General features: G+C 38.8%; 1 protein-coding gene across 1 annotated transcript in view; it reads right to left on the minus strand.

Annotated features, from left to right (window-relative positions):
* MYO16 (myosin XVI) overlaps positions 1 to 27,847 on the minus strand; it is a 481,895-nt gene that overhangs the window by 237,822 nt on the left and 216,226 nt on the right. The window contains exons 17-19 of the mRNA XM_030202479.1: positions 15,497 to 15,614; positions 7,013 to 7,084; positions 2,485 to 2,626 (exon numbers count right to left, since the gene is read on the minus strand). Coding sequence (XP_030058339.1) covers positions 2,485 to 2,626; positions 7,013 to 7,084; positions 15,497 to 15,614 — 332 coding nt within the window. The remainder of the gene's footprint in view (positions 1 to 2,484; positions 2,627 to 7,012; positions 7,085 to 15,496; positions 15,615 to 27,847) is intronic.

Here is a 27,847-nt window from a genome sequence, read left to right on the forward strand (position 1 = left end):
GTTCCACACCAAAATCCAAGCACATTCTATAATTTATGTGCATGACTTAATTGACTTAACAAGTTAATCAGTGTTGATAACAGCACTTAACAAGCAATAATGAGTACTAATTGGCAATAATTAGAATTTACGCACAGAAATCCCTAAACGTATTCTGTAAATGTACTGTGCTTAAATTCTAAAGCATGCAGGCAAAAACGGGCATGGCTGTGGGTGGAGAAATGGACGTTTTGTGGACATTCCAAAATTTACATGCGTAGTTGTAGAATATGGCCCACTGCGTGTAAATTTATGTGCACTAGGCAAAATTATGCTACATTTTTGTTGGTGTAAATGGAGGTGCATAGTTTTAGGTGCTGGAATATCATCTAAGCGTATTATATATATCACACCTAAATATGCTTAAGTGGAAATGTTTACCATATGGATTTTTTAGGTGCCATATAAAGAATCTGGCCCTATATTCCTATGGGCATCTCAGCATTTACCGCCAGCTTTCTACTGTAAGCTTAAAATGCCACAGTGGCTTAGTAAAAGACCCCCTTAACTGTCTAAACAACTTAACTACATAAAGATAGGACTGACTTTTATGAGGTCTAATATAACTTCATTCCCGGATTGCCCACAAAATAGTCGGCTTTGAGTTGAGTGTCCATGGTGATACTCAGCAGCACTAACCAGTTTAGTGCTTCTGAATATCAGTGATAGCCATGAAGCCCCCTCGCATACTTTACGTTCACTGCATGATAACAGGTTGGTTCTCCCTCACCTCTCTAATGCTCGATTCGAGTCTACAAGATCAAGTGCCTTTTACTTTGTTTCACCTGAATTATGAAATTCATTACCATAACATCTTCACCTTGACACTACATATACTTCATTTAAAACATCTCTTAAAACATACTTTTTTAACAGTCCTATAGCACATTACCAGGTTGGTTTCTGCAGCGAGGGATGGGGGTTGTAAATGTTTGCCATGAATGTTTTATCTTGGTTTGAATTCTGGCTAGTTTGTCTGCGATAGATAGGTCGTTTCTATCTACTCATTGGCGGTCCTTTCTGATTTTCTGTTTTATTATTATTTTATGCAGCGGGGGATGGGGGGTTGTAAATGTTTGCCATGAATGTTTTATCTTAGTTTGAGTTCTGGCTAGTTTGTCTGCGATAGATAGGTTGTTTCTATCTACTCATGGGCGTTCCTTTCTGATTTTCTGTTTTATTATTATTTTATGTAAATCACTTTCATTTGCATGCAAGGAAAGCAGTATATTGCATTTTAATAAATGATGAAATGATGAGGAAGCAATTTTAACTGGCCAGAAGCCATTTCGTGACGGTTAAATCATTTTGAATATCGACACCAATATCGTTGTTTCTCTCTATGTTGGTAACACTGTAACATTGTTCTTGAAATGGAAACAACAACAATTCCCATAGACAACTTGGGAAATTGAACAATGACAAATTTTGGGTTGCACACATCTACTATAACTAGTGCGTACATGGCCATCCAATCAACATGACCCTGTATAAAATGATTCACCACACATATGCACACAAATTTCATCAACTATGTACATACAATGCAACCCCGTCCCAGACATTTCCTATGGCACATATATGTACACAATTATAAATTACTCAGAGCTGGTGCAACTTTGGGTAGGTTATTTTAGAAGGGCACATAGATACATGTTGTTGTTTTCAAAAGTAGGTGCCATATATGCACCTATTGATTTTGATAGCTTATGTGCTCTCTTATAAATTTCACCTTCCAATATCTACTATGTTAATTCAAATTTTGTTATGGTATAAAACTAAGAGAGACAACCGTTTACTTGAATTTGCAAAACAAGACAATTGGCAACAAGGTGCAGATATGTGTCTGCTAATGGACTACTTAGTAGCCACTGCAGTTTAAACATTTAAAGACTTTCGAGTTCAAGTTTTTAATGACCTACTCTAAGATCATAATTGTAGAGGTGAATATTAACTAAGCTTTGTATTGACTAAATGCCATCTGAACTGCTACATGTTAGAAATCAATGGTTTCTGTAAAATCCAGTCAATATAGATCATCAACCCTAAGAGCTCATCCATGAAACTACATAAAATGCCTATCAAAAATGCCATGCATTGAATGAATAATTTACAGACTACATTATTTCTCAGAAGTAATGCCAATTAACAAAAAGTGAGCCAGTCATATACCACTCGTCTTCAGTAGGTAGCTCACATTCAGACAAATATCAGCCAGGGATTTCCATTGTAGTAGCTTATGTTGTCTGATGTATTAAAAAACAAGTTAGACATCTGAAATCATCAATCAGAACAAGTTTCTGAAATATCCACCTTGCTACTAAGTAATCCGTGATAAAGCAGGTTACTGATAGATGGCAAGCTAATTACAAATAGCTTTCAACATCTTGAAAAAGGCTAACATGTCTACTTCAATAGGAGGCAATATGCAACTGAGATGCCTACCTGCTTTGTTCATCTTGATTTTGGAGGTAGTAGTTGGCATTGTTCACTAAAAAGCTAAACAAACGACAATATAATGACTTTGCCAGAAGATCACGGTAAAATTCTGCAGTTTCAATGGTGTGTCTCCTCATGATCATATCTCCTAAAAAATAAATATCAATTGATATTAGGCTTGACTGGAACATAGAGGACTATATTCTATATATCATGCCTAAAAAATTGGCGCTGAAATGAAATTCGCCTAAGTGTATTCCATAAAGTACTCCTTAATTTAGGCGTACTTTATAGAATAAACTTACATTTTTGCGCAGTTTATAGAATATTAGTCGTGGAAAAATTTAGTTGTGGGCAGTTATGCCAAGTAAAACCTGATGTAAATGCTGATGACTAAGTTAGGCATGGATCGGATGTATTCTATAACAATGAGCATAGATTCTAGAGACGCCCACGACTTGACCATTCCATGCCCACAGTAATGCCCCCTTTCCAACTATGTGACTTAGAATTCATGCACAGCATGCTATAGAATATGCTTAGATAGTTCTGTGCATATATTCTAGTTAATGCCAATTAGTGTCAATACTTGCTTGCTAATTGGCAATTATCAGTGCTGATTGGCTTGCTAACCAATTAGGTTATATGCATTATTATGGAATATGATATCATTTCTGCGTGGAAATAGCCAAGATATATAGAATCTGGGGGATAGAGGGTAATTTTATAACACGTTGCTAGGTGTGAAGGTCACATAAATGCCAATTTATAGTCTATTTTAAAAAGACATAACTGTCTCCCATGCTGATAACTATGCCCCTAACTTTCATAATGTATATTTGTGGGGGGGGGGGGGGGGGTATTTAGGGGTGGAGCATGGGCAAGACATAGGAGGGGCTCCTGCTTACCTACCATGCTTAGGCGCTTGCATACCAACTCTATGGTTGGCCTAAGCGTGAGCACCTAAATAATAGGTACATCAGCGGTACCTGAATGTACTCGATTCAATAGCTTTTGGGTTTGCAGGCGTTATATTAAAAAATTGAATACAATACAACACTATACAATATTGTGCACATTTGGAGTGCCTAAATGGAGACACCCAGTTATAAAACTGCCCCCTTGCTATATAGTTCACCGCAAATCACAACTAAGCAGCTTACAATAAAAATAAATTTACACTTACACTTGAGAATCAATATCAAAAACATTTTGATATAATGATGGCTCTAGCCACTTATCTTACAGTATTTCATTGGAAAAATCATTTGCATTTGAACTTTTGTGAATGGTGGAGTCATCTTTGTACTATTAGAAACTATGAAGAATCTGCAGCTTTTAAATTTTGTCAATTGCCTACTTTCAAGAAGCATGGTGCTCCTTTTGATCATTACATCAAAACATCAGCATCTCCTAGAGATTAAGATTTTTATATTTATAGTTAAATTGTCACATTTATCTGTATGTAATGCATTTGGTTTTTTCCATTTGTTCTTTGTTGTTATATGCTATATTGGTTTAAATTTTCTTGAAAACTCGATATACATGATTTAAAAAAATAAATAAAAAATAACAAAATAAATTAATCATAGTAACAATAGAAATCAAATGGGAAGGGGGGGCAGGGCTAGGTTACAAATCCATTATCTAAAGAAAACTATCAATGCAAATAATAAGGCAACTAACTAAGGGTGTCTTTTACTGAAGTACGTTAGTGCTAAGAAACCAACTGGCGCTAAATGCTGAGACACCCATTATATTCCTACAGGCATCTCGGCATTCAGCACCAGCTGATTTTTAGCAAAAGCTAAAAACACTAGCACACCTTAGTAAAAGACCACCTAATTAAATAAATCTTTATTTTAGATTGTATAGTTATGCAAAATTAGATTAAGACCCAATAGGAAGTGAGGAGGTGAAAATAGAATACAATGACTGTGCAAATGTTACTGCTAAGGCGGTTTGCTAACTGGCAGCCTTTAAGGGAAAATTAAAGGATAATTGAGGAAAAGACCTTCTTAAACAAATACATGTTTAACATATTTGTTTAAGGATTCTGGTCTATGGGGTGAATGCATTCCAATGAGATGGAGCTACTACTGGAAAACAGGCCAAAGGGGCTCAATATGATTTAGAGGGAAATTCATCAAGCGACGTTATGGCCTTAATACTCATTAAGGGAATTAGCGTGCGCTAAATGCTAAAAGCCCTTAGGAATAGAATGAGCTTTTATCATTTAGCACACACTAACTCCCTTAATGCACATTAAGGCCATAACGCCGCTTGATGAATTCCCCTATTTGGGGCCCTTTTACAAAGGCACACCGAAAAACAGCTTTCGGTAGTGTAGGCGCGCCAATCCATTTTTCAGTGCACCTGTAAAAATGTCCCTTTCTTTGCTGAAAGTGGACATGGCAAAATCAAAATTGCCACATGTCCATTTTGGGTCTGAGACCTTACCGCCAGCCATTGACCTAGCGGAAAAGAATCTGGGTGGTAATGACCTACACACATCAGATGCCACTTGGCACATGGCCGTTACGCGTGCCAGAAAATAAAAAATATTTTTCAGACGTGTGTAGTGGATGCCCGCCAAAATTGAAATTACCATAAGGGCTATGAGGTAACCTGGCGGTAACTCCAATTTGGCACACATTCGGGCCTGTGTAGGCGCCTATGCAGCTTACTAAAAGGAACCCTTAATTTGTAAATCAGTGGGAATAACATGAAGATTTTGCTGTGAAGATCGTATACAGAAAAGAATGTATAGGAAAATGTTTTTATATGTAATTTACAGTAGCAACAAACCTCAGCCACCCCGAGTGCTAAACACTGAAAAGGCTTCAGAGAGGAGAGAGAGAGAAGCTTTATGGTTTTCTTTTTTGTGGTTTGAAGGAAAACCTAACACTGAGCTGTGTAGTGTGGAAATTGACTAACATAAAGATTTTCCTCCTGGGAATAAAGTTTATGAACTTCCAGGCACAGGTTCAAGTGACAGACTAAACACCACAGGTAAGACTGGGAATACTATTTAGGCTATGGCACTACTAGGAAGATTCAGGGGAAAATGGACTGTTGGAAAAATGCATTACTGTTGAGGCAATAAAATAGTTAACAGTGTTGAAAGCCATGTCTCCAGCATCTCAGAGGACCATGAGGAGACATACTCAAGATTAAAGAAAGCTTGGATGACTAGGACCGTACTGAGATACCCCAGATGGAAGAGTTCTGCCACAATTTTAGAGGTTTATACATATTCAGTGAATGAAATGAAGGAGAGAGAGAGAGAGAGAGAGAGAGCGCACTCTCTTTATATTAGATAGTTTGTTTCACTGATTTACAAAACATGCTCTATATTTTCAGTAGGATAGAAGAATTATACAAATATTCAAAACGTAATAGAGAGTAACAAACAAAAACTCTTGACTATATAAGTTGTTTTAGACAGCAGAATGTGAAAATATACAAGGATACTGTATGGATGTGCACAGATATATGTAAGAAAGAAACACAGCTGGGCCTTCAAGACTCTGACAAACGAAAGTCCTTTATTCATAAAGACCCGACATGGGCTATATTTCGACATAACAATGCCAGGCTCAGGGGGCAAATAGTTAGAATGCTCTCAAACAATAAAGACAAAAAATCCCTTCCGCAGTTCCACAGACTGATAGATAGTTTGAGAACACTGTAGTGTATCTATCCAGTCAAACCTTTGCTTTCAATGATAATAAACCCCACAGAAATGTTGCTAGTGCATCAGGTAAAACCTCCGTGGTAAAAACTAACTATTGGATCCCTGAGGCAGGCGTTGTTACGCCATAACACGGCCCGTGTTGGGTCATTAAGGATAAAGGACTCTCATTTGTCACAGTCTTGAAGGCCCAGCTGTGCTTCTTTCTTTTGTTGCCTGAGTTTTTGTACTTTTGAAACCTCTCTTTTGTCACACAGATATACATATACAGTCTAAAACTGCCTAGTCCCTGCCTCATTTCTTTTTCCTTTTCACATTTTTTCTAATTTCATTGTACACTGTTTACCTAGGATGGTGTTCAAAAGACCTCAGCAGATGTATTGGATGGCTTCTTTAAAGTATTCCAGGTGACATTTGCTTGTTAGGGACTAATGTGCTATTCTTTCAGACTGCTTATTGCTACAGAGGCAGATAAAGTACTAAGATTCGTAGATACTGTCTGTGACTCTTAGATGCTTATATATTAAATTGTAAAGTTAATTTGCAAAAGATGTCCTCAAGTGAAAAACAAGTGCAAAATGTCCCAAAACACAGAAAAAATGTCAACATTTCAGTATTGTGGGATTTATTTGAGCCACTTTTCAAATTTCACCGTTGCAAACAGTAACCTTTCAATGCTAATGCACAACACACAAAACTATACTAACGCTCTAAATTAATGAGCTGCTGTTATGCAAAAACATTGAATTAATACAGAATTCAGAGAAAACATGTCATATTGATGGACTCAATAAATCCCTTATAACTGTGAGTATAATGTGCTTGTCTAGAACAGCCTACCTTTGAAATATTGAACTTCAGTTGTTAAAGCCAGTGAGAGCTCATCTGGTGAAAGCTGCAGCATCCCTGCCACTGAAATTAAAAATAGGTTTAATAACTAGGAATATTTTCAAATTTCATGATTAAATGAGATTGTAACTATTGCCTTTTCACTACCAATAAGCAGTAAATCACAGCGGGGCCCTTTTACTAAGCCACATAGGTGTCTACGCATGTCTAACGTGCGCCAAATTGGAGTTACCGCCTGGTTACTGCATGTCCCTTGTGGTAATTCCAATTTTCGCGTGCGTTCGCTGCACGCGTCTGAAAAATATTTTTTTATTTTCTGGCGTATGACAGCTACGCGCGTCAAGTGGCATTTGATGTGCGTAGATCATTAACGCCCAGTTACTGCTTGAGACCTTAACGCTAGGTCAATGGCTTGCTGTAAGATTTGAGACCCAAAATGGACGCGTGGCAATTTTCATTTTGCCGCATGACTGTTTTCAGCAAAAAAAAAAGGCTTTTTTTGTAGGTGCACTAAAAAATAATTCTGCATGCACCTAAAACACACGTCTACACTACTGCAGGCCCTTTTTCAGCGCACTTTAATAAAAGGACCCCAGAGAGAAAGCAGATCAGGATTTGAAACAAACTACAAAATCATCTTAAAGGCTGTTTCACTAATGTGATTTAAGCACATAGGGGCTATTTACTAAGCCGCGGTAAAAAAGTGGCATGTGCTCCTGTGGGCATGTGAAATTGGTGCGTGCAGGACCATTTTTTTTTTTTACTGGGGCTGGAAAAAAGGCCTTTTTTAATGGGGCACTAATATGAAAAGTAGCATGCAGCTATTTACTGACTGAGCCCTTAAAAACACCTATTTACTTAGTGGTAAGGGCTCACACGCTACTCCTGTGGTAATCAGGGTACACATGAGAATGTGGCTGTGCTGCCGATTACCACCGGGGATGCCTCCCGCAGTAGAACATAGAAAACTATTTTCTACCATGGGAAACTGCACACGCCTGCTTTGGAACTACCGCAGGACACCCGTGCTACCCCTGCAGTAGGTCCGATTTGGTGTGCGCTACTTACACATTCGCCCTACTGTGGCTTAATAAAAGGGTCCCATAGGACTTAATTCTATAATAGGTGCTGAAAAAAAAGTGCTATCCTATAAATGGCACTTAAAGTTGGGACCGTTTATAGAATAGCGCTTAATGCCAGGAACTGCAACTACTTTTAGGCACGGCAATTTACACCAACGAAACCCTAGTGTGGAACCCTCAAATTCCATAGCAACACACATAAATTACAGGACTGCCCATGATCTGCCCATGATACTCCCATAGCTGTACTCCCTTTTTGGACCTGCATATAAAATTTACATGTGTATCCCATGCCTAAATTTAGGCATATATGTTTTAATTAAAGCCAATTAGTACCAATTGCTTGCTAACATTCCAATTATTTGGTGCTAATTGGCTCATTATTCAATTAAATTGCATGTGCGCCTAAATTTGTGCGTGCAAGTTAAAACACCATTTATAGAATTTCTAAAGAGTGACCTATTTGGAGCCTATTCCATAAAGGAAAGTAGGTACCTACTTTCAATTATAGAATGCTAGTGTAACCAGGTGTATATGTGCACATGTATTCAGGCACAAATATTTATGCCAGCCATAAAACTGGTGAAAATTCTCATGCCTAGGTTCTGGAGACTTGTATGTAACTCATACTATTTTATTATTTCCATGTATAGGACTAGATTCAATAAATCACACCGAAAAATTAGCATAGAATAAATTATGCACTGAGTGGTATTCTATAAGGGGCACCCACACTTTATAGACTAGCGCCTAAGTGCCTAATCTGCACCTAATTTAATTCATTTGTATTTACACCTCCTGAAAGCAGGTGTAAATGCCGGCACCTAAATTAGGCACAGATCAGGCAAATTCTATAAAACTGTGCATAACTCAGGGTGCCTCCCCGAAACACTCCCTAAACACATCCCCCAAAATATGTAGATCCCAATTAAGGCCAATTAACATTTATAACTGTTCATTAGCAGCCATTTACTGACACTAATTGGATCATTAATCAATTAAGTTGCACATGCAAATTGGCAAAGCGCACTGATTTGCACACTTAACTTTTGTCATCATATATAGAATCCCAGAAGTAATAACTACTTCAAACCCTTTATACAATTACAACTTGAATATGTTACCTGAGTCACAATTTTTTTTCTTCTTGGTTTCAACTATAGCATACCTTAAAATCCTCAAAGAATTAATGTAAAGCCTCTTCCCAATGATTTTGTTTTGGATTATCTATTAGGAAATTTTGTTCTCCCCATATCTTGCTTCCCTTTTTTTTTTTTTTTCACAAATCCTTCCATCTAAGTAAGAGGAATTATAGTTTAGGTACTCAAAATGATTGGGAAAAGGACACTTGTGTATCATTAACAGATGAGCAATGGCAAATGTTTTGGCTTCACGGATCAAGATCTTCATTATCTTGAATCACTGTTTTTTCAACATCATTCTTTATGGATTCTATTGAAATTTTTGAGAAGTGGACTTTGATAGGGTCTACAGAACATTGCCCCTCTTCCTTAAGGAAAATTCCTCCAATAGCCAGGGACACCTTAAGAAGAATCCTTTTATAATTAACCAGGGTCACCTCAAGAGCACAGGGAGGAAGTGAGCCATGTGGGGCACAGTTTGAACCAGGGAGTTTAAAGCTAAGGGCCAAGCAGAGGCAAGAAGGCCCCAGGAGAGGAAGAGGAGAAGCCCCAGCGTTGTGAGCGGGCTTAGGTAAATCCTTGTTTCTGTTTGAACTGTGCAAGTTTGGTTGCAGTCTGAAAGGCCAGACTTCATACATAGAGTAAAACTGAAGGCTGTGTTTGGGGCGTGTGCATGTTATACTTGGTTACAAACATTACCACATCATCTTGCTCTGTACTGTGTTCTTTAGGATGTAACAACCACTCTCTATGATTGTAAAAAGCCCATTTTCTTGCCTTGGATACTAAAGTCCTAGGATATCCTCTTTCTTCCCATTTTTGTTGCAAAACAGAAGTTTGATGCAAATATTGTTCATTAGAAGAACAAATTTTCCAATGACGCAAAAATTGCGCAAAAGGAATGTTAGTTTTGCAATGACTCAGATGCATACTCTGGAAATGTAAGGTCCTATTACGATCTGTTGGTTTCACAAATACAGATGTCTCTAATTTATTTTGAACCCTCGTCAATTGCACATCCAAAAACGAGATGTCAAAATAACTACTATGACATTCAAATCTGATGGTCTCATGGCACTCATTCAAATAGGTAACAAAATCTTGTAATTCAGTAAGAGTGCCATCCCACAACATAAAAATATCATCTATGTACCTCCACCAACATCTCATGAAGGCATTCCATCTCGATTTACACACCCACTGACATTCATAGGATTCCATGAATAAATTAGCGATCGTAGGGGAACAGGCAGCCCCCATAGAAACTCCCGTTTTTTGTATGTATTATTTTTTGTTAAAAGTAAAATAATTCTCCGCTAGCATGATCTTAATCAATTTCAATAGAAAATCAGTTGGTACTACAATTACCCCAATATTGACTGGGTAAATGTAACATCGGGGCATGCTAGGGAGGTAAAATTCCTTAATGAAATCAAGGACAGCTTTATGGAACAGCTGGTATAGGAGCCAACAAGAGAAGGAAAAATTCTAGACCTAGTCCTTAGTGGAGCGCATGATCTGGTGAGGGAGGTTATGGTGCTGGGGCCGCTTGATAACAGTGATCATAATATCATCGGATTTGATATTAGCTTTGAAGTAAGTATACATAGGAAATCAAATATGTTAGCATTTAACTTTAAAAAAGGAGACTATGATAAAATGAGAAGGTGAAAAAAAAACTTAGAGGAGCACTTGTGAGAGTCAAAAATTTACATCAGGCGTGGATGCTGTTCAAAAACACCATCCTGGAAGCCCAGGCCAAATATATTCCACATATTAAAAGAGGAGAACAGAAGACCAAACGACAGCTGGGGTGGTTAAAAAGTGAGGTGAAGGAAGCTATTAGAGCTAAAAGAAAATCCTTCAGAAAATGGAAGAAGGAACAGACTGAAAATAATAAGAAACAGCATAAGGAATGTCAAGTCAAATGCAAAGGGCTGATAAGGAAGGCTAAGAGGGACTTTGAAAAAAAGATTGCATTGGAGGCAAAAACATATAGTAAAAATGTTTTAGGTATATTAAAAGCAGGAAGCCGGCAAAAGAATCGGTTGGACCGCTAGATGACCGAGGAGTAAAAGGGGCGATCACGGAAGACAAAGCTGTAGCGGAGAGGTTAAATGAATCAGTGGAGTGGAGGAGTAGCCTAGTGGTAAGTGCAGTGGACTTTGCTTGTGGGGAACTGAGTTCAAATCCCACTGCAGCTCCTTGTGACTCTGGGCAAGTCACTTAACCCTCCATTGCCCCTGGTACTACTACTATTTAGCATTTCTATAGCACTACAAGTACCTGAATATATAAAAACCGCTTTGAATGTAGTTGCAAAAACCTCAGAAAGGCAGTATATCAAGTCCCATTTCCCTTTCCCCTTTCCCTTTCTTTGCTTCGGTCTTCACCGAGGAAGATTTGGGTGGGATACTGGTGCCGGTATTCGAAGCTGACGAGTCGGAGAAACTTAATGAATTCTCTGTAAACCTGGAGGATGTAATGGGGCAGTTCCACAAACTGAACAGTAGCAAATCTCCTGAACTGGATGGTATTCATCCCAGAGTACTGATAGAACTGAAAAATGAGCTTGTGGAGCTATTGTTAGTAATATGTAATTTATCCTTAAAATCGTGCATGGTACCGGAAGATTGGAGGGTGGCCAATGTAACACCGATTTTTAAAAAAGGTTCCAGAGGAGATCTGGGAAATTATAGACTGGTGAGTCTGACATCGGTACCGGGCAAAATGGTAGAGACTATTATTAAGAACAAAATTACAGAGCATATTCAAAAGCATAGATTAATGAGACAAAGTCAACATGGATTTATTGAAGGGAAATCTTGCCTCACCAATCTTCTACATTTCTTTGAAGGGGTGAACAAACATGTGGATAAAGGTGAGCCTGTTGATTTTGTGTATCTGGATTTTCAGAAGGCGGTTGACCAAGTACCTCATGAAAGACTCCAGAGGAAATTGGAGAGTCATGGGATAGAAGGTAGTGTTCTATTGTGGATTAAAAACTGGTTAAAAGATAGAAAACAGAGAGTAGGGTTAAATGATCAGTATTCTCAATGGAGATGGGTAGTTAGTGGGGTTCCCCAAGGGTCTGTGCTGGGACCGCTGCTTTTTAACATATTTATAAATGACCTAGAGATGAGTGTAACTAGTGAGGTAATTAAATTTGCTGATGACACAAAGTTGTTCAAAGTTGTTAAATCACAGGAGGATTGTGAAAAATTACAAGAGAACCTTAAGAGACTGGGCGTCTAAATGGCAGATGATGTTTAATGTGAGCAAGTGCAAAGTGATGCATGTGGGAAAGAGGAACCCAAATTATAGCTACATCATGCAAGGTTCCACGTTAGGAGTCACGGACCAAGAAAGGGATCTAGGTGTCGTCGTTGATGATACGTTGAAACCTGCTCAGTGTGCTGCTGCAGCTAAGAAAGCAAATAGAATGTTAGGTATTATTAGGAAAGGAATGGAAAACAAAAATGAGGATGTTATAATGCCTTTGTATTGCTCCATGGTGTGACCGCACATCGAATATTGTGTTCAATTCTGGTCGCCGCATCTCAAAAAAGATATAGTGGAATTAGAAAAGGTGCAGAGAAGGGCGACGAAAATGATAAAGGGGATGGGACGACTTCCCTATGAGGAAAGGCTAAAGGGGTTAGGGCTCTTCAGCTTGGAGAAAAGGCGGCTGAGGGGCGATATGATAGATGTCTATAAAATAATGAGTGGAATTGAACGGGTAGATGTGAAGCATCTGTTTACGCTTTCCAAAAATACTAGGACTTGGGGGCATGTGATGAAGCTACAATGTAGTAAATTTAAAAAGAATCGGAGAAACTTTTTCTTCACTCAACATGTAATTAAACTCTAGAATTCGTTGCCAGAGAATGTGGTAAAAGCAGTTAGCTTAGCGAGGTTTAAAAAAGGATTGGACGGCTTCCTAAAGGAAAAGTCCATAGAGTGGCCTAGTGGTTAGGGTGGTGGACTTTGGTCCTAGGAAACTGAGTTTGATTCCCAGCACAGGCAGCTCCTTGAGACTTTGGACAAGTCACTTAACCCTCCATTGCCTGCCACATTGAGCCTGCCATGAGTGGGAAAGCGCAGGGTGCAAATGTAACAAAAATAAAATAAATGGACTTGGGGAAAATCCACTATTTTTGGGATAAGCAGTATAAAATGTTTTGTACTCTTTTGGACACTGTTGGAAACAGGATGCTGGGCTTGATGGACCTTTGGTCTTTCCCAGTATGGCAATACTTATGTATTTATGCCTGCCTGAAGACCATTGGGCCACCAGGGATGGTGCTGATTGAGCCCACAGGGATATTGGGGGGGCCCTTGTTGGGGTTGGGGATTTGTTCAGGAGAGTGCAGAGATGTGATTGAGGGTGGGGAGATATGTTCTGGGGTGAAGGAATAAGAAGGTATGTGATTGAAGGGATGATTTGTGGAAAGAAGAGGATGGCACCGACCCTTTTAGGCTCCATCCCAGGAGCATTGGGTTATAACTGTGAGACCCAATAATCTCAGGCTGTTGGAATAATGCTGCTTGTGAGGTGGCTTTCAAGCAATGCTATTTGTTTACCACAGTATTCAGCAGCAACCTGTGGGCCTGTTATATTGCAGGTTGTTGACTCCTGTGGTGTATCAAGATGCAATAAAAGCAATAACTGGATAGATAACCAGATACAGTTACTATTTTATTGCTGCCACCAGTCAGCCCTGATTCCCAGATATTCTGTGCCAACTGATATCTGGATACCAGTACTGAATATCCACTGGGTTTTTTTGTGGGGTTTTTTTTTAATTTACCCATGGTGACTGGAACTTTTAAAAAAAATGCTAACTGACATGGGTTTAATATCATCCCCATAATGATGTAGAGGGTGACCTTCAAAGGAATTTGTAAGGGGAAAAGGCGTGCTACTTGCATGTCTAAAAACTGTCCACCCTTTTTGTAAGTTAAGGTTAATAACTTGCTTCACAACATGTGCTCTTGTATGCATGCTATAGTCGAGGCATACCTGGAAAAGGGTGTGGTGAAGGAAGAAAACTATTTGTGCAGTTTTGAATTTTCAAAGCTGCTGACCCGATATTCAGCCTGCAGCGATAAGTGACTTGTAAGCCGCTTATAACTGCAGGTTGAATTAACCCCGTATATTAAGAACATAAGATTAGCTATACTGGATCTGGCCTTCAACATTGAATATCCAGGTTAGTGTGGCAACCCAGAAGATAACTAGGCACCTTTGGATAAACTTAGAACAGTGTTTTTACTGTCTTTACTTTATCCATACGCTTAGCTGGTTAGCAGACTGAATATTGCTACTAACCAGCTAAGTGGTGGCTTTGTCCAAATTCTAACTCTAGGAATATTATGGACATTCTACATGGTTAGTGTGCATTAATGCTTAGCGCTGTCTAAAAATGCTAACGTGCCTCTAGTGTGGCTTAGTAAACAGGGCCCTTAAAAGTTACACTCACAAATTCTAATTAGTGCCAATTAGTGCTGATAATTGCTTGTTAGTGGCCAATTATCAGCACAGATTGGTTTGATAACCAATTAAGTTGTGCGCACAATTTGGCCACACTGGCTAATTTACACATACAACTTTAGATGCCATATATAGAATCTGGGGGAAAATGGGAAAAACCCTATACTACATCCAGGCCTTTAGAAGTAGATTAAGTATTGTTTCAAACTTAGATAATTCATCATGGAATTTGGCTGCCGCCCTCTCTATTGTCTCTGTGTTCCAAACTTTACACCACCAGCTCTCTTCCGAGGGAGCCTCCTCACGTTTCCAGCGTGATGCAATAACAATGGCTTTGTTGTGGGAGAATATAATGTACTATAACTATTGTGTTGTTGGGAACAAAACATTGTTTTTGCTTCTGTTGTATTTAATACAACATAAAATAAAAAAAATAAAGATTTTAAAAAATGAAGTAGATTAATGAACATTTTCCTCGGATTATAATTTTTTTAATCAATTCAAAAATAAATGACTTCCGAATTGGAGAATGCCATCACGGTACTATGTAAGCCACATTGAGACTGCAAATAGGTGGGAAAATGTGGTGTACAAATGTAACAAATAAATAAATAAATAAAATTGTATATTTTTTCTGCTTTGCTAGCCATATTTGTATAACAGTCCCACACATTCTCGATGCTATGTCTCCATCTATTGGTAAGTCAGAGATATCACCTGACTGCAGACCACACTAGAAGGATCTTATTCCACTGACCTTGTTCCAGAAGCTGCAGGTCTGACACAAATGCTGTCTCAGCGTCTGTTAGAGCTGTAAACCGAATATCTCCAAGATGTACAATTGCTGAGAGAATTACAAACAGGTTTTCCACCTCCTAAATAGATTTTAAACAGTGTTAGAGACAATGTGAATCTTAACTAGGTATAACATAGAATAAACAGAGAGGCTGTAAAAGGTTTCTGTTGGCTAAATATTCAAATGTGTGAATCTTAGCTTAGGGGTTCTTTTACTAAGCTGCAGCAAAAAGTGACCTTAGTGTGCCCTATTATGGGTCTTTCCTGCATACTAAGGCCATTTTTACTGCAGCTGTAAAATAGCTGATTTTAAAATTTTGTTTTGTATTAATGACCATGGGCTAATGTTGCCAGTAGAATGTTACCATTTAAAAACATTACCACGTGCGAACTTACCACCATCCATTTTGTAGGCGGTAAGGGCTCATGCAATAATGTTGCTGCAATTTTTAGCAATGAACACAAAAAGTGAGGACGAATTGAGGAGGAAATCCAAAAAACTTTATTAGTAATAAAATGACAACCAAACACGGCCATGTTTCGGCATCAAAGCCTGCATCAGGGGTCAAAAATATCTTTTTAGGTTGTCACTCAATAAAAAAAACCAGGGAAAATATGGCTTCAGGACTTCCTTAGAACACAAGAGTTGAGAAGTCAACTGTGAAGTGCCTCGACGGCAATACACATAAATGACGTCAGTAGTACAAAGCTGCACTTTTTAGCACAGGAACACCCACTCTCCATCCCCTGACATCCCCCCTCAAAAATATTTTAGCACACAGTTAGGGCTAGATTCTATATATCATGCCTAAAAAATGGGCCCTAAAATGAAATACATCTAGGCCTGCATTTCTGTGTGGTTTATAGTATATGCAGAGCTCCCGTGCGCATGACTAAATTTAGTCATGGGCAGTTACGCCAAGTAAAACTTGGTGTAAATGCTGACACCTAAATTATATGGAATGAGTGTGTTCTACAACCACGCACGTAGATTTTATAAACATCCATGATCTGCCATTCCATACCCATGACCATGTCTAATTTTCAACTATGCAACTTAGAATTTATGTGCATCACGTTATAGAATACTCTTAGACAGTTCTGCGCGTAAAATTGTAATTCATGCTAATTAGTGTCAATAATTGTTTGTTAAGTGGCAATTATCAGTGCTGATTAACTTGTCAACTAATTAAGTTGCACGTTGAAATTCAGAATACAACTGGATTTCTGTGCGCAACTTAAGTCACTCTATATAGAATTTGGGGGTTAGTGCACACATATTTTTCAGTTGCCATAGGAAACCTGAGCATATTCTTTGGTATCTCATTTTAAGCCAAGATAGGCGCATGTCAGCACCCAATGCAACTTAGTAAAAGGACCCACTTAAAAATGTATTACAGAAACATGTAGAATTCTAAGAAAAGTGTAGTCCCAAACACACATACACTTCATTGATTACAAGAACAGTCTTCTCATGTTATCACTTTAGGGTTGAAATCCACATTACTTGATACCCACTGTATCTAACAAATGTTCATGGATTAACCCAGCACATTGGAGTGTTTTCTCCCACCTAGACACCATAAATTATGTCCATCCATAATCTGAGATTAAATTCTTCCATTATTTGTAAATTCAGGCACAGGAGCAGAAAAACTGCAAAGAGTTGTAAACTTATTTTTCTGCTCTTAATGAGTTAAAAATAAACCTTTTTTCCCCTCTAGAATAATAGTGACAAACACTTTTCACCTCGCCTTTAATACCATATGTTCATGACTGAGTGAAAAAGAAAACTGTAATAAGCAGCCTGTAAGTGGCATAACAGTTTTTGATACTTATCTGTTAACACCTTCCTCAGTGTTAAAGGCAATGAGAAGCACATCTCAAGAGTTCCACTGGAAAAGCTGATGAGGTTTTTAAACAGGCATTTCCCAGGGAACATCAAATAAATCCAGAATCATTTAATCAGTTCTTCGCTGATTAAGTCTAAGTTGTGTACACTGCATCAATTGCATGCGAATCGTGACTATTGTAGTGACTCTGTGATGCAGGTTTTAGTTCATGCTTTTCTGTTCTCGAAATTGGATTACTCTAACATTGTTTATGTAGATGTTTCTAACTGTTGGTTGAAACATCTTCAAATGTTGCAGAACACCATAGCTCATTTTTTTGTGCTGCACACGTAAATATGTACAAGCCAAACAGAGAGGGTAACCAGCATACATAGAAATTACAGAGACAAAAAAAGCAACATACAAGGCTAAATACGGGAGTTTCTACCTATATTGCAGCTGTCATTTCTGAGAGACACGCTCGGCTTTAAGATTTTTTCTGTCCAAATTCGGAGGTATTGGATACATATACATTTTACTCTATTTACATTCAAACCCTGACCCCTGAGGCAGGCGTTGCTTAATGCTGAAACACGGCCCGTGCCGGGTCCTTTATTAATAAAATACTCCTGTTGTCTCAGTCTTGAAGGTCCAGTGTTGCTTTTTTTGTCTGTGCACACGTAAATATGACCACATTCATCACTTCTGGTCTGCCTGTGCTGGTTGCCTATTGCGTTTTGATTCCCATATAAGCTGCTCCTCCTAACCTTTAAGGTCTTACGTGCTCTATTTCAATTCACTGATTTCTCCATATATTCCGTCCTGGTTTACATTCCTCTACTATCATCACTTGGTTCTTCCCCCTCTGTCCTTGACACATCTCAAAGCTACATGAGCACATTTTATTTTTCAGCTCCCTATTTCTGGAATAGTCTCCCTGGACCTTTGTCTGATGAGGAGTCCTTCTCTAGATTCAAGGTTTTATTGAAAACACGTTTGTTCCATTTATCATTTGAGGATTTGGTTCTGGGGTCTTGATACTGATCATGGGTACCTATTGCCCTTTCCTGGATTTCTGTTTTCTGTCCTTTCAACTATTGTAGTTCCTTTCTAGTTTTTGTTTTTTTTTTTAAATTTTGTAAACCTCTTTGATCTGCATCATAATTATTAGCGGTATATCAAAAATAAATAACTTAACTTAACTTAATGCATGAATAAATTGAACAGGCTAAAATTAGAACCCAAAGTGGTGAACTGGATTAGGAACTGGTTGGCAGACAAACGCCAGAGGTGGTGGTTAATGGAATTCACTTGGAGGAAGGAAAGGTGAGTAGTGGAGTGCCTCAAGGATCAGTTCTGGGGCCAATTTTGTTCAATATGTTTGTGAGTGTCTTTGCCGAAGGGTTAGAAGGTAAGGTTTGCCTTTTTGCAGATGATACCAAGATTTATAACAGAGTGGACACCTTGGAGGGAGTGAAAAACGTGAAAAAGAATCTGCAAAAGCTAGAAGAATGGTCTAGCGCAGAAGTGTTACACTTAGGGAGTAGAAATCCATGTGAAATATATGTGTTAGGCGGTGAGAATCTGATATGCACAGATAGGGTGAGGAATCTTGGGGTGACAGTATCTGAGGATCTGACGACGACAAAACAGTGTGATAAGGCAGTGGCCATAACCAGAAGGATGCTATTTTGGGGGAACTTAATAAAGTCTCTATGCATTGATGGGAGGATATAAAGGGCCTAACTCATGCATATATGTTAAAAAAAGTTCTTTCTAAATGTCCTACTCCTTCTGAGGCACTTTAATAACATGGTAATCTAGAGGCTTCCCTAACCCTCCCACACCCCATATAGGGCTAAAATATTACAACCCCCACCCCCTTCTTTCTAAGCCCTACCTCTTTAGATCCCTCCCCTTTCACTTCTAAAAATGATTCATTTTCTAGGGAGTTTCCCTTCCCCCAACTTACCCTAGAAGTACCCCAAAGAGAGGGGGACAGAAGTGATTCCCACTCACTCCTAGCCCCTGGCGGCCAACTTTGTTTAATGAAGCTCATACACTGAAAATGTGTAAAGGTTTGCTACAGTACACATTAGGTAGGAGATCATTTGTACACCATAGCTAAATTTTGCAGAAATGAGTACTAACCCCCAAAGATGTTCACAGGTTAGTACAAGAAGCTCTCTCTTTGCTTTAGGAAGTATTGCAATAAACATGACAAAAGCATGTATAAAAATGCATGTGAACAAACATTTAATGCAAAATATTAACTACATATAATTAAAGATTTGCATCAATAGCAACATTAATGTGGATTTTGTTTATTTGTATAATTTAATATGTTCATTTTAAATTTTACCACAAAATTTGTGTTAAATTAAAAATAATTATTCAAGTTAATGCAAGCTTTTGAATATTTATTAATGCCACTTTAAAATGCATTAGTGGTAACACAGGCATTCAACTTACACTTTAGTAAATAAAACCCAGCACTAGTTGAATATAAAGATGACTATGCAAAGTAAAAGTATGTATAAGAATATAGAGGTCCTTTTACTAAGGTGTGCTAATGGATTTAGCACGCGCTAATGATTAGGGTGTGGTGGATGATAAGATGCCCATTATATTCCTATTATCGTCTTATCATTTAGCACACACTAATCATTACTGTGCATTAAATCTGTTAGCTCACCTTAGAAAAAGGACCCGAAAGCTGTTTAGCTGTTCTCACAAAAGTTGTCATGAGGGTAATTGGATTTGTGTCAAAGAAAGGAACATAAAAACCAGGCAGCATACAGAAGGATAGATGAAATAAGGAAAGCAAGAAGGAGAAATGGAAAAGCGGGAAAAGGAGTCAGTGAATTTTTGAATAGCAGAGATCAATTAACATCTACAGCTGGGCCCTTTGCATGCAATGATAATAAGACAGGAGGCAAAAACACATTTTGACATTTTAAAAATAAAGCACACTATTCAAAATCATATCCCTAAATTTTGCAAATCGAAGACAGAACAGTTTTTACTAAGAACAAGAAATACATGAAAATAAAACAGAATGAAATACACCCTCATCCTCTCTACAGGAGACTGAAGTGATGATGAGTGAGGTGAAGTGTGATGATCTCACTCTGCTTTCTTGGCTGCCTGCTTTTTTAGTGGAGTCCCAGTGTTGGTCCTGGGTAACCAGATAGAAAAGAGGACAGCCTCCACTTTCTCACAGTGAAGCATGAAGACACTGCAGTTATTTTTTTTTTCTCTGCACAAGTCTGGAAAATTATGCAACAGGTATGGTGATTCGCTAGGGATTTTCTTTGGAGTACTTCAGTAACGGTAGTTATCTTTCGTTCCTACCAGTTTTTGCCACCAGCATCGACCAATTCTACAACTCCATCCCGAATTGCGGCATATGCCATATTGACAGCAACAAGAGACTCCCAAGGAAGGCCCATTGCCCGAAATATGGCCGTGTTGAGTCTATAGATTGTTCAATAAACTCTTCATCTGAGAGCACTGTCCAGTCCTCCTTTTTGAGTCACCTTCACTGTTTTCCTGTGATTGCAAGCCTTGCAAGGGTCTATGTTCTTCTGTATACACATTGACAGCATGAGAGTCCCATATACTGCCAGAAGGGTAGTGTTGCATAAGCAAAGAACACGGAAATGTTTCGCCATTATATACACCAGCATGAATACCCACAGAGATTTAAACATAAAATGTTTCTAATCTTACCAGATAGCTGTTTTTCAAATTACAGTCAAGTGAAAATGAAATCTCAGAAGTTGATACACTCATACATATCACGCAAACATTATTTGCAAAACCACAGTAAAACAATGAGGAAGCAGTGATAACACATCTTAATTTTCGATCTTTTTGTTTTATAGTAGAAATTAGCATAAATGCCAAAGTTCTTGAATGTATCTTATGCCTACTGTCAATGGCCTGAGGAAACGTTTTAGTGGCCCTGAAATTTGCAGTGATCTGTCACATGATAATGGTTGTCTTTAACTCAATAGAAAAGTTTAAAGATGATTTATTCTGAGCTTATTTAGGGCAGGGAAACTTTTTCAGATATGTGGCTTAGTAAACAGGGCCCTAAATCCGTTTTTGGCAAAAGTCTCTACAATTTACTTAATAGATGAAGCTTAAAGTAATCTGGGGTCTCTAGGAGAATTGAGAATCAAACAAGAAATGTTTCTGCTAATATATGACAAGGATAATTTTCAAAGGGATTTACAGGAGTATACAGATGTGCAGTTTGGGAATTTTTGGAAATTTCCTAGACTTGGTCCTTTTCTTACACTTTTCTCCCTATCTCACTAATAGAAAGAAGCCTGCTTACATTTTAATGGAAGCCAAGCACTATGATTCTCATAGGCCCATACTGGCCTCAATAGATCTAATTTCCTCTTCTAAAAAGCCTTGTGGGCTGCCTCTTGCACTGCTGCTGCTGGAATGGCCAGCACTGGGATCCTTAGGCACACTTGTGTGCCAGGAACATCACTTAAAAGGCCAGCTGCAGGAAGAGCAACAGGGCACCCACCGATGACATCATGTTCCAGGGCTCATATAAGGAAGCTGGGCTTTCCCTCACACTCCCCACTCCCTTTACAATAGGTCCTCCAACCTTGTTCCTTTGTCTCCTGCGTGTTCCTGCTGTCCAACCCCAGCCATATCCTAGCCTTCCCTGTCACAGGCTTGTTCCTATCTGTGTCTTCCATCTTGTTCCTGCCAACATCTGTTATTGTCTTTTGTGGTTCCTGCTTCTTCTTGACCTTGACTTTGTTGGGTTAGTCCCCAAGGGCCCTCTTAAGGGCCATTCATTGGCTATAACTTTGTTGGGCCAGCCTCTAAGGGTCCTTGTAAGGGCCATATCCTGGCTTTGACTCTGTCAGGTCAGCCTCCAAGGGCTCTTCTAAAAGCCATCCTATGGTCTCATCTCTGCCGGGGCAAGAACCTGGAGCCATTCGGGACCTGCCTTGTCTTCAGGCCAGGTGGGTAGTGCAAACTCACTGTGGCCTAAGGACTCACCTACCTCAAGCATGATAATGGTTTCAACATTTTCATGTGAGAAACATGTCCATCTGCCCCTTATGGCATTTTTGCACATTTTTTTTGGATTGGATTTATTATTTTTAAAGCTCACTTATCCAGAGTGGCTTACAAAAGCAAAATACATAAAATCACATAAAAAGGAAATGCAATACAAATTCTTCATAATACACAATCAGAAGAAAAACAATGTCCAGGTCTCTCAAATGGATAATAAAGTAATGTCTGACATAATATGCCAGGTATAACAATTGTGCTTTCAGTTGGCATTTAAATGATTGTACCGGGCATTTATTTTTAAGATGACTAGGCAACTTATTCCATATAGATGGTCCTGTTATTGAAAAGGTTATCTTCTAGTTAGGTCTAAGCGTATTTGATTCAAGGTAGGCATTACAAGATCACAAGACATCAGCGATTGTAGTTGACGAGATGGAACATATTTCTGTACTGCATATTTCAAATACAAAGAAGATTTCTGATACAGAACATTATGTAACAACAAAAATAACTTACATTTTATGCAATAATCAATTGGTAGCCACTTTATTCTTTTAAAAATACTGTTATTTTTTTTCAAACTTTAGTAAATCAAACAACAAACAAACTGCTGAATTTTGTACCATTTGCAGAGATTTAATACCAGTAATAGGTATACCCAAATAGGCTATGTTACAATAATCAATGCCACTCAGAACCATAGATTCAACAACTCAAACTTAGGGCTCTGTTTACTAAGCAGCACTAAGGATGCGTTAGCATTTTTAGTGTACACTAAATGCTAAGTCATCCATAGGAACATATAGGTGACTCTCCAGCTTATAATTGAAAAAGAAAAACGCCTATATTGTGACCCAAATCGGGAGATAGAAGTTTATCTCACAAAAACGAATAAAGCGGTATAATCGAAAGCCGAATTTGGACGTTTTCAACTGCACTCCGTCGCGGATGCGGACAAAGTTGATGGGGGCGTGTCAAAGGTGTGGTGAAGGCGGAACTGGGGCGTGGTTATCGGCCGATCAGAGATAGGCGCCTTTCACCGATAATGGAAAAAAAATATGCGTTTTTTAGCGAGAATTTAGGGCACTTTTCCTGGACCCTGTTTTTCCACAAATAGGGCCCCAAAAAGTGCCCTAAATGACCAGATGACCACTGGAGGGAGTCGGGGATGACCTCCCCTGACTCCCCCAGTGGTCACAAACCCCCTCCCACCACAAAAATATGCCGTTTCACAACTTTTTATGTTCACCCTCAAATGTCATACCTACCTCCCTGGCAGCAGTATGCAGGTCACTGGACCAGTTATTAGGGGGTGCAGTGGACGTCAGGCAGGTAGACCCAGGCCCATCCCCCCCCACCTGTTACACTTGTGCTGGTAAATGGGAGCCCTCCACACCGCCCCCCAAAACTACTGTACCCACATGTAGGTGCCCCCCTTCACCCCTTAGGGCTATAGTAATGGTGTAGACTTGTGGGTGGTGGGTTTTGAGGGGGATTTGGGGGGCTCAACACCCAAGGGAAGGGTGCTATGCACCTGGGAGCTCTTTTACCTTTTTTTTTTTTTTTTGTAAAAGTGCCCCCTAGGGTGCCCGGTTGGTGTCCTGGCATGTGAGGGGGACCAGTGCACTACGACTCCTGGCCCCTCCCACGAACAAATGCCTTGGATTTATTCGTTTTTGAGCTGGGCGCTTTCATTTTCCATTATCGCTGAAAAACAAAAACGCCCAGCTCACAAATTGTCGAATAAAACATGGACGTCTATTTTTTCCCAAAATACGGTTCGGTCCGCCCCTTCACGGACCCGTTCTCGGAGATAAACGCCCATGGAGATAGACGTTTTCGTTCGATTATGCCCCTCTCTAGCATTTAGCGCATGCTAAAAACGCTAGTGTGGCTTAGTAAACAGGACCCTAAATCCGTTTTTGGCAAAAGTCTCTACAATTTACTTAATAGATGAAGCTTAAAGTAATCTGGGATCTAAAGGAGAATTGAGAATCAAACAATAATCCCAAAATGAACTAGAAGCTCAAATGAGTAGGAGACAGCTGCTGAGACACCCCAAAATATGTCTCTTCAAAGACTGTTTTTAGTCAGATTAATTTTCAGAAAGTTTTTACATTACTACATTTGTTTCGTTGCTTCCATTGCTTTCACTTTGATTTTTCTTCCTTTATGTTAGAACTGTTCTGTCACGCTAAGAAATGTGGAAATGGGCATTTTGCCTCTCAGACACATTTTTCAATTGATTATGCAGTAATTTTAGAACTATAAACAAAGGTAAAATGTACTTTACAAACTTTTCTCTGTGAGTACCCTACTGGATTTTCCAAGAGAAAAGTGTATGCATACTTCTGCTTTGAAAATTACTCCCGGAAAACTATGTCAATACATTTACATCTGCTATTTGAGATGTACAAATTATGAGTTTGAATATTTAAATGCATGCATGCTACTGCAAACTCCTCCGCAGTCCTCAAATAATGTGTAAACTTATACAGGCAGGGGAGAATTAATTTGATAAAAGAATGCCTATCATGAAATTCAAAAATGGCACTTGCTTTATGGTTATTTTGACAATATATAGTGACAGTGACCTTGAATACACACTCAATCAAAATATAAACACTAGGATCAACCAAAAAATCTCACAGCCATGTACTCTAAACACCAATCTCATAGAGACTGATTGCATATAAGATACAGATATAAATATATGTCTTAGAGAGACATTAAAAAAATAAGGCAGTGTCTTAACTGATTAAGATATTTTTGATAATTTGCTCAAGGGTACCTTAACATGGCTGAGCATCCCCAGGAGTTCCCTTCTCCACCTTTCCTTTTATTGGTGGGGAGGAGGGAAGAAAGTTTTATGGGGTCCAGTAGAACAGTTAGCCTAAGGACAGCGGATGGTGGAGTTTATTTTGTTACATTTGTACCCTGCACTTTCCCACTCATGGCAGGCTCAATGCGGCTTACACGGGGCAATGGAGGGTTAAGTGACTTGCCCAGAGTCACAAGGAGCTGCCTGTGCTTGAGGTGGGAATTGAACTCAGTTCCCCAGGACCAAGGTCCACCACCCTAACCACTAGGCCACTCCTCCTTAGTTTGATTGCTCCTTGACATGGTTTCTGCACCAAAGAGCCTTGGTGGGAATTAGTGGTGGATTACTGGTTTTGATAGACATTATCTTGGCGTCCAACTGAGCAGAGGTTGACCTTCCCACCCTGGATAGGTGTAAGGTGTGGTGAAAGTTAAGGGATACAAAGGGGGTGGGGTGGTAGTGAAGGGGGTCACAGCCATAATTTTGTTTAGTCATCCTACCTAAGTTAGCCTAAAGATAGTTTGGAATTTTGCAATTTTTTTCATGTTTTATGTATAATATTTTTCAAATACATTGAAGCAAAAACAGCTTGAACTCATGAAATAGCTCATACAATTTAGGAAAAAGAAAATAAATACATATAAGCAGAATTCAAATTGATCTCTATAAGTCCACAATAACAGGGGAAATCAACACCAAAGAGCCCTGATCTTCTAACATAAACTAAATTAGAAATACTGTACCTTACATAAGCAAAACATTGGGCTATCTGAGGCATAGGTAATTACTTCTCAAACAAGTGATTACACAGAAACCAAAACAAACATAGCCTCTGGAGAACCCTTTGCATTCAAAAAGCTTCTTAATTGCTTAGGGTTGTAGAAAATACATCAAACACCATCTTTCTTTATCAAACATTTACAAGGAAATCACAGAAACAGTGTAGCCACTACAGCTTCCAGCTCAGGGTGCATGGGAAGAAACTTTACATTTATTTTGATTAACCTTGGAAACATCTGAGAATACCCAAATCTTCTGTCCCATAAGCAGTTTCTCTGTCTCCAAAGCAAAAGTAACCATCAAATTTGTTCTCTTTTTTGACTTCAGACTGAGAATCTTCTAGTCCTTGAGTAAGATTTCAAGTATCCTCCATTAATTTAGATTGGTCAATGCTCCCTGTCAAGCCAGGAACACACATTTTAACATGAAAATATGAATGCTTTGTAGTTGGTGGACCAATATAGTAACATAGTAGATGACAGCAGATAATGACCTGCATGGTCCATCTAGTCCGTCCAACAAGATACCATATGTAACGAGTTTATGATGCAATACTCCTTAATGGAGTGCATGATCTGGTGCAGGAGGTAATGGTGCTGGGGCCGCTTGACAACAGTGATCATAATATGAGCAGATTTGATATCGGATCTGGAGTAAGTATACACAGGAAATCCAATACGTTAGCATTTAACTTTCAAAAAACAGAATATGATAAAATGAGAAGAATGGTGAAACAAAAACTTAGACGAGCAGCTGTGAAGGTCAAAAAGTTACATCAGGCATGGATGCTGCTCTAAAATACCACCCTGGAAGCCCAGGCCAGTTGTATTCCATGTATTAAAAAAGGAGGAAGGAAGGCCAAGCAACAGCCGGCATGGTTAAAAAGTGAGGTGAAGGAAGCTATTAGAGATAAAGAAAATCCTTCAGAAAATGGAAGAATGATCTGACTGAAAATAATAAGAAACAGCAAGTCAAATGCAAAGTGCTGATAAGGAAGTCAAAGAGGGACTTTGAAAAAAAGTTTGCATTGGAGGCAAAAACACATAGTAAAACTTTTTTAGGTATATTAAAAGCAAGAAGCCGGCAAAAGAATCTAGCTGTACACTATTAGGTAAGCCATTCTAAGAATGTAGAACCTACTCTGTGACCACTTCCTTATTGCCTCTCAATGCTTACAGATTTATATGCCATTTCAGAGCACCTACTGAAGCGGAGGACTATGCTCCTAAAGAAGCTCATAGCGAAACAGAAGCTTGTTGTAGAACGTCCCCAGCCAGATTACCGCTATAAGCTCAGATAAGTACAGCTAATATTTCTGTAAACATCAGACTATGTTTCCCATAAAAGATATAAGGGAGCAGTAAGGGGAGGTTTTTGACTGATGACAAGCTCGCCCGATATCCTCTTCAAGAAGAAATTCGCTTCAATGAGGGATATTGTAGGCATCAACAACGCAAAGTTAATCTAATTGTTAACAGAGAAGGTTGAGCATCTGAAGTCTTTCCTCCTAAACCAATTAGTGAGATGATTAATTGCTTTGTTTAATATTACATTGAGGTTAAGTAGTATATTGGGCCAATATCAACCTCTGTACTATAAGACAGAATGACTGTCTAGGGATAGGTCTCTGATTCTTCTCAGTGTCCACAGTATTTTGAAGTTTTTTGATGTGGTTGCAGAAACTTGGTCTTCAAGGGTCAGATATTTGTCGAGAATGATTCCTAGTATTTTTATTTGTGTTTCGATTGTGTAAGATTGTTCATCTATTATGAGGTTCTGGTAAGTAATGGGATTGTGCTGGCTGGATAAAACCTGGACCGGATGG

Source organism: Microcaecilia unicolor, chromosome 4 (assembly GCF_901765095.1).
Source record: "Microcaecilia unicolor chromosome 4, aMicUni1.1, whole genome shotgun sequence".
In the NCBI taxonomy this organism is placed as follows: domain Eukaryota; kingdom Metazoa; phylum Chordata; class Amphibia; order Gymnophiona; family Siphonopidae; genus Microcaecilia; species Microcaecilia unicolor.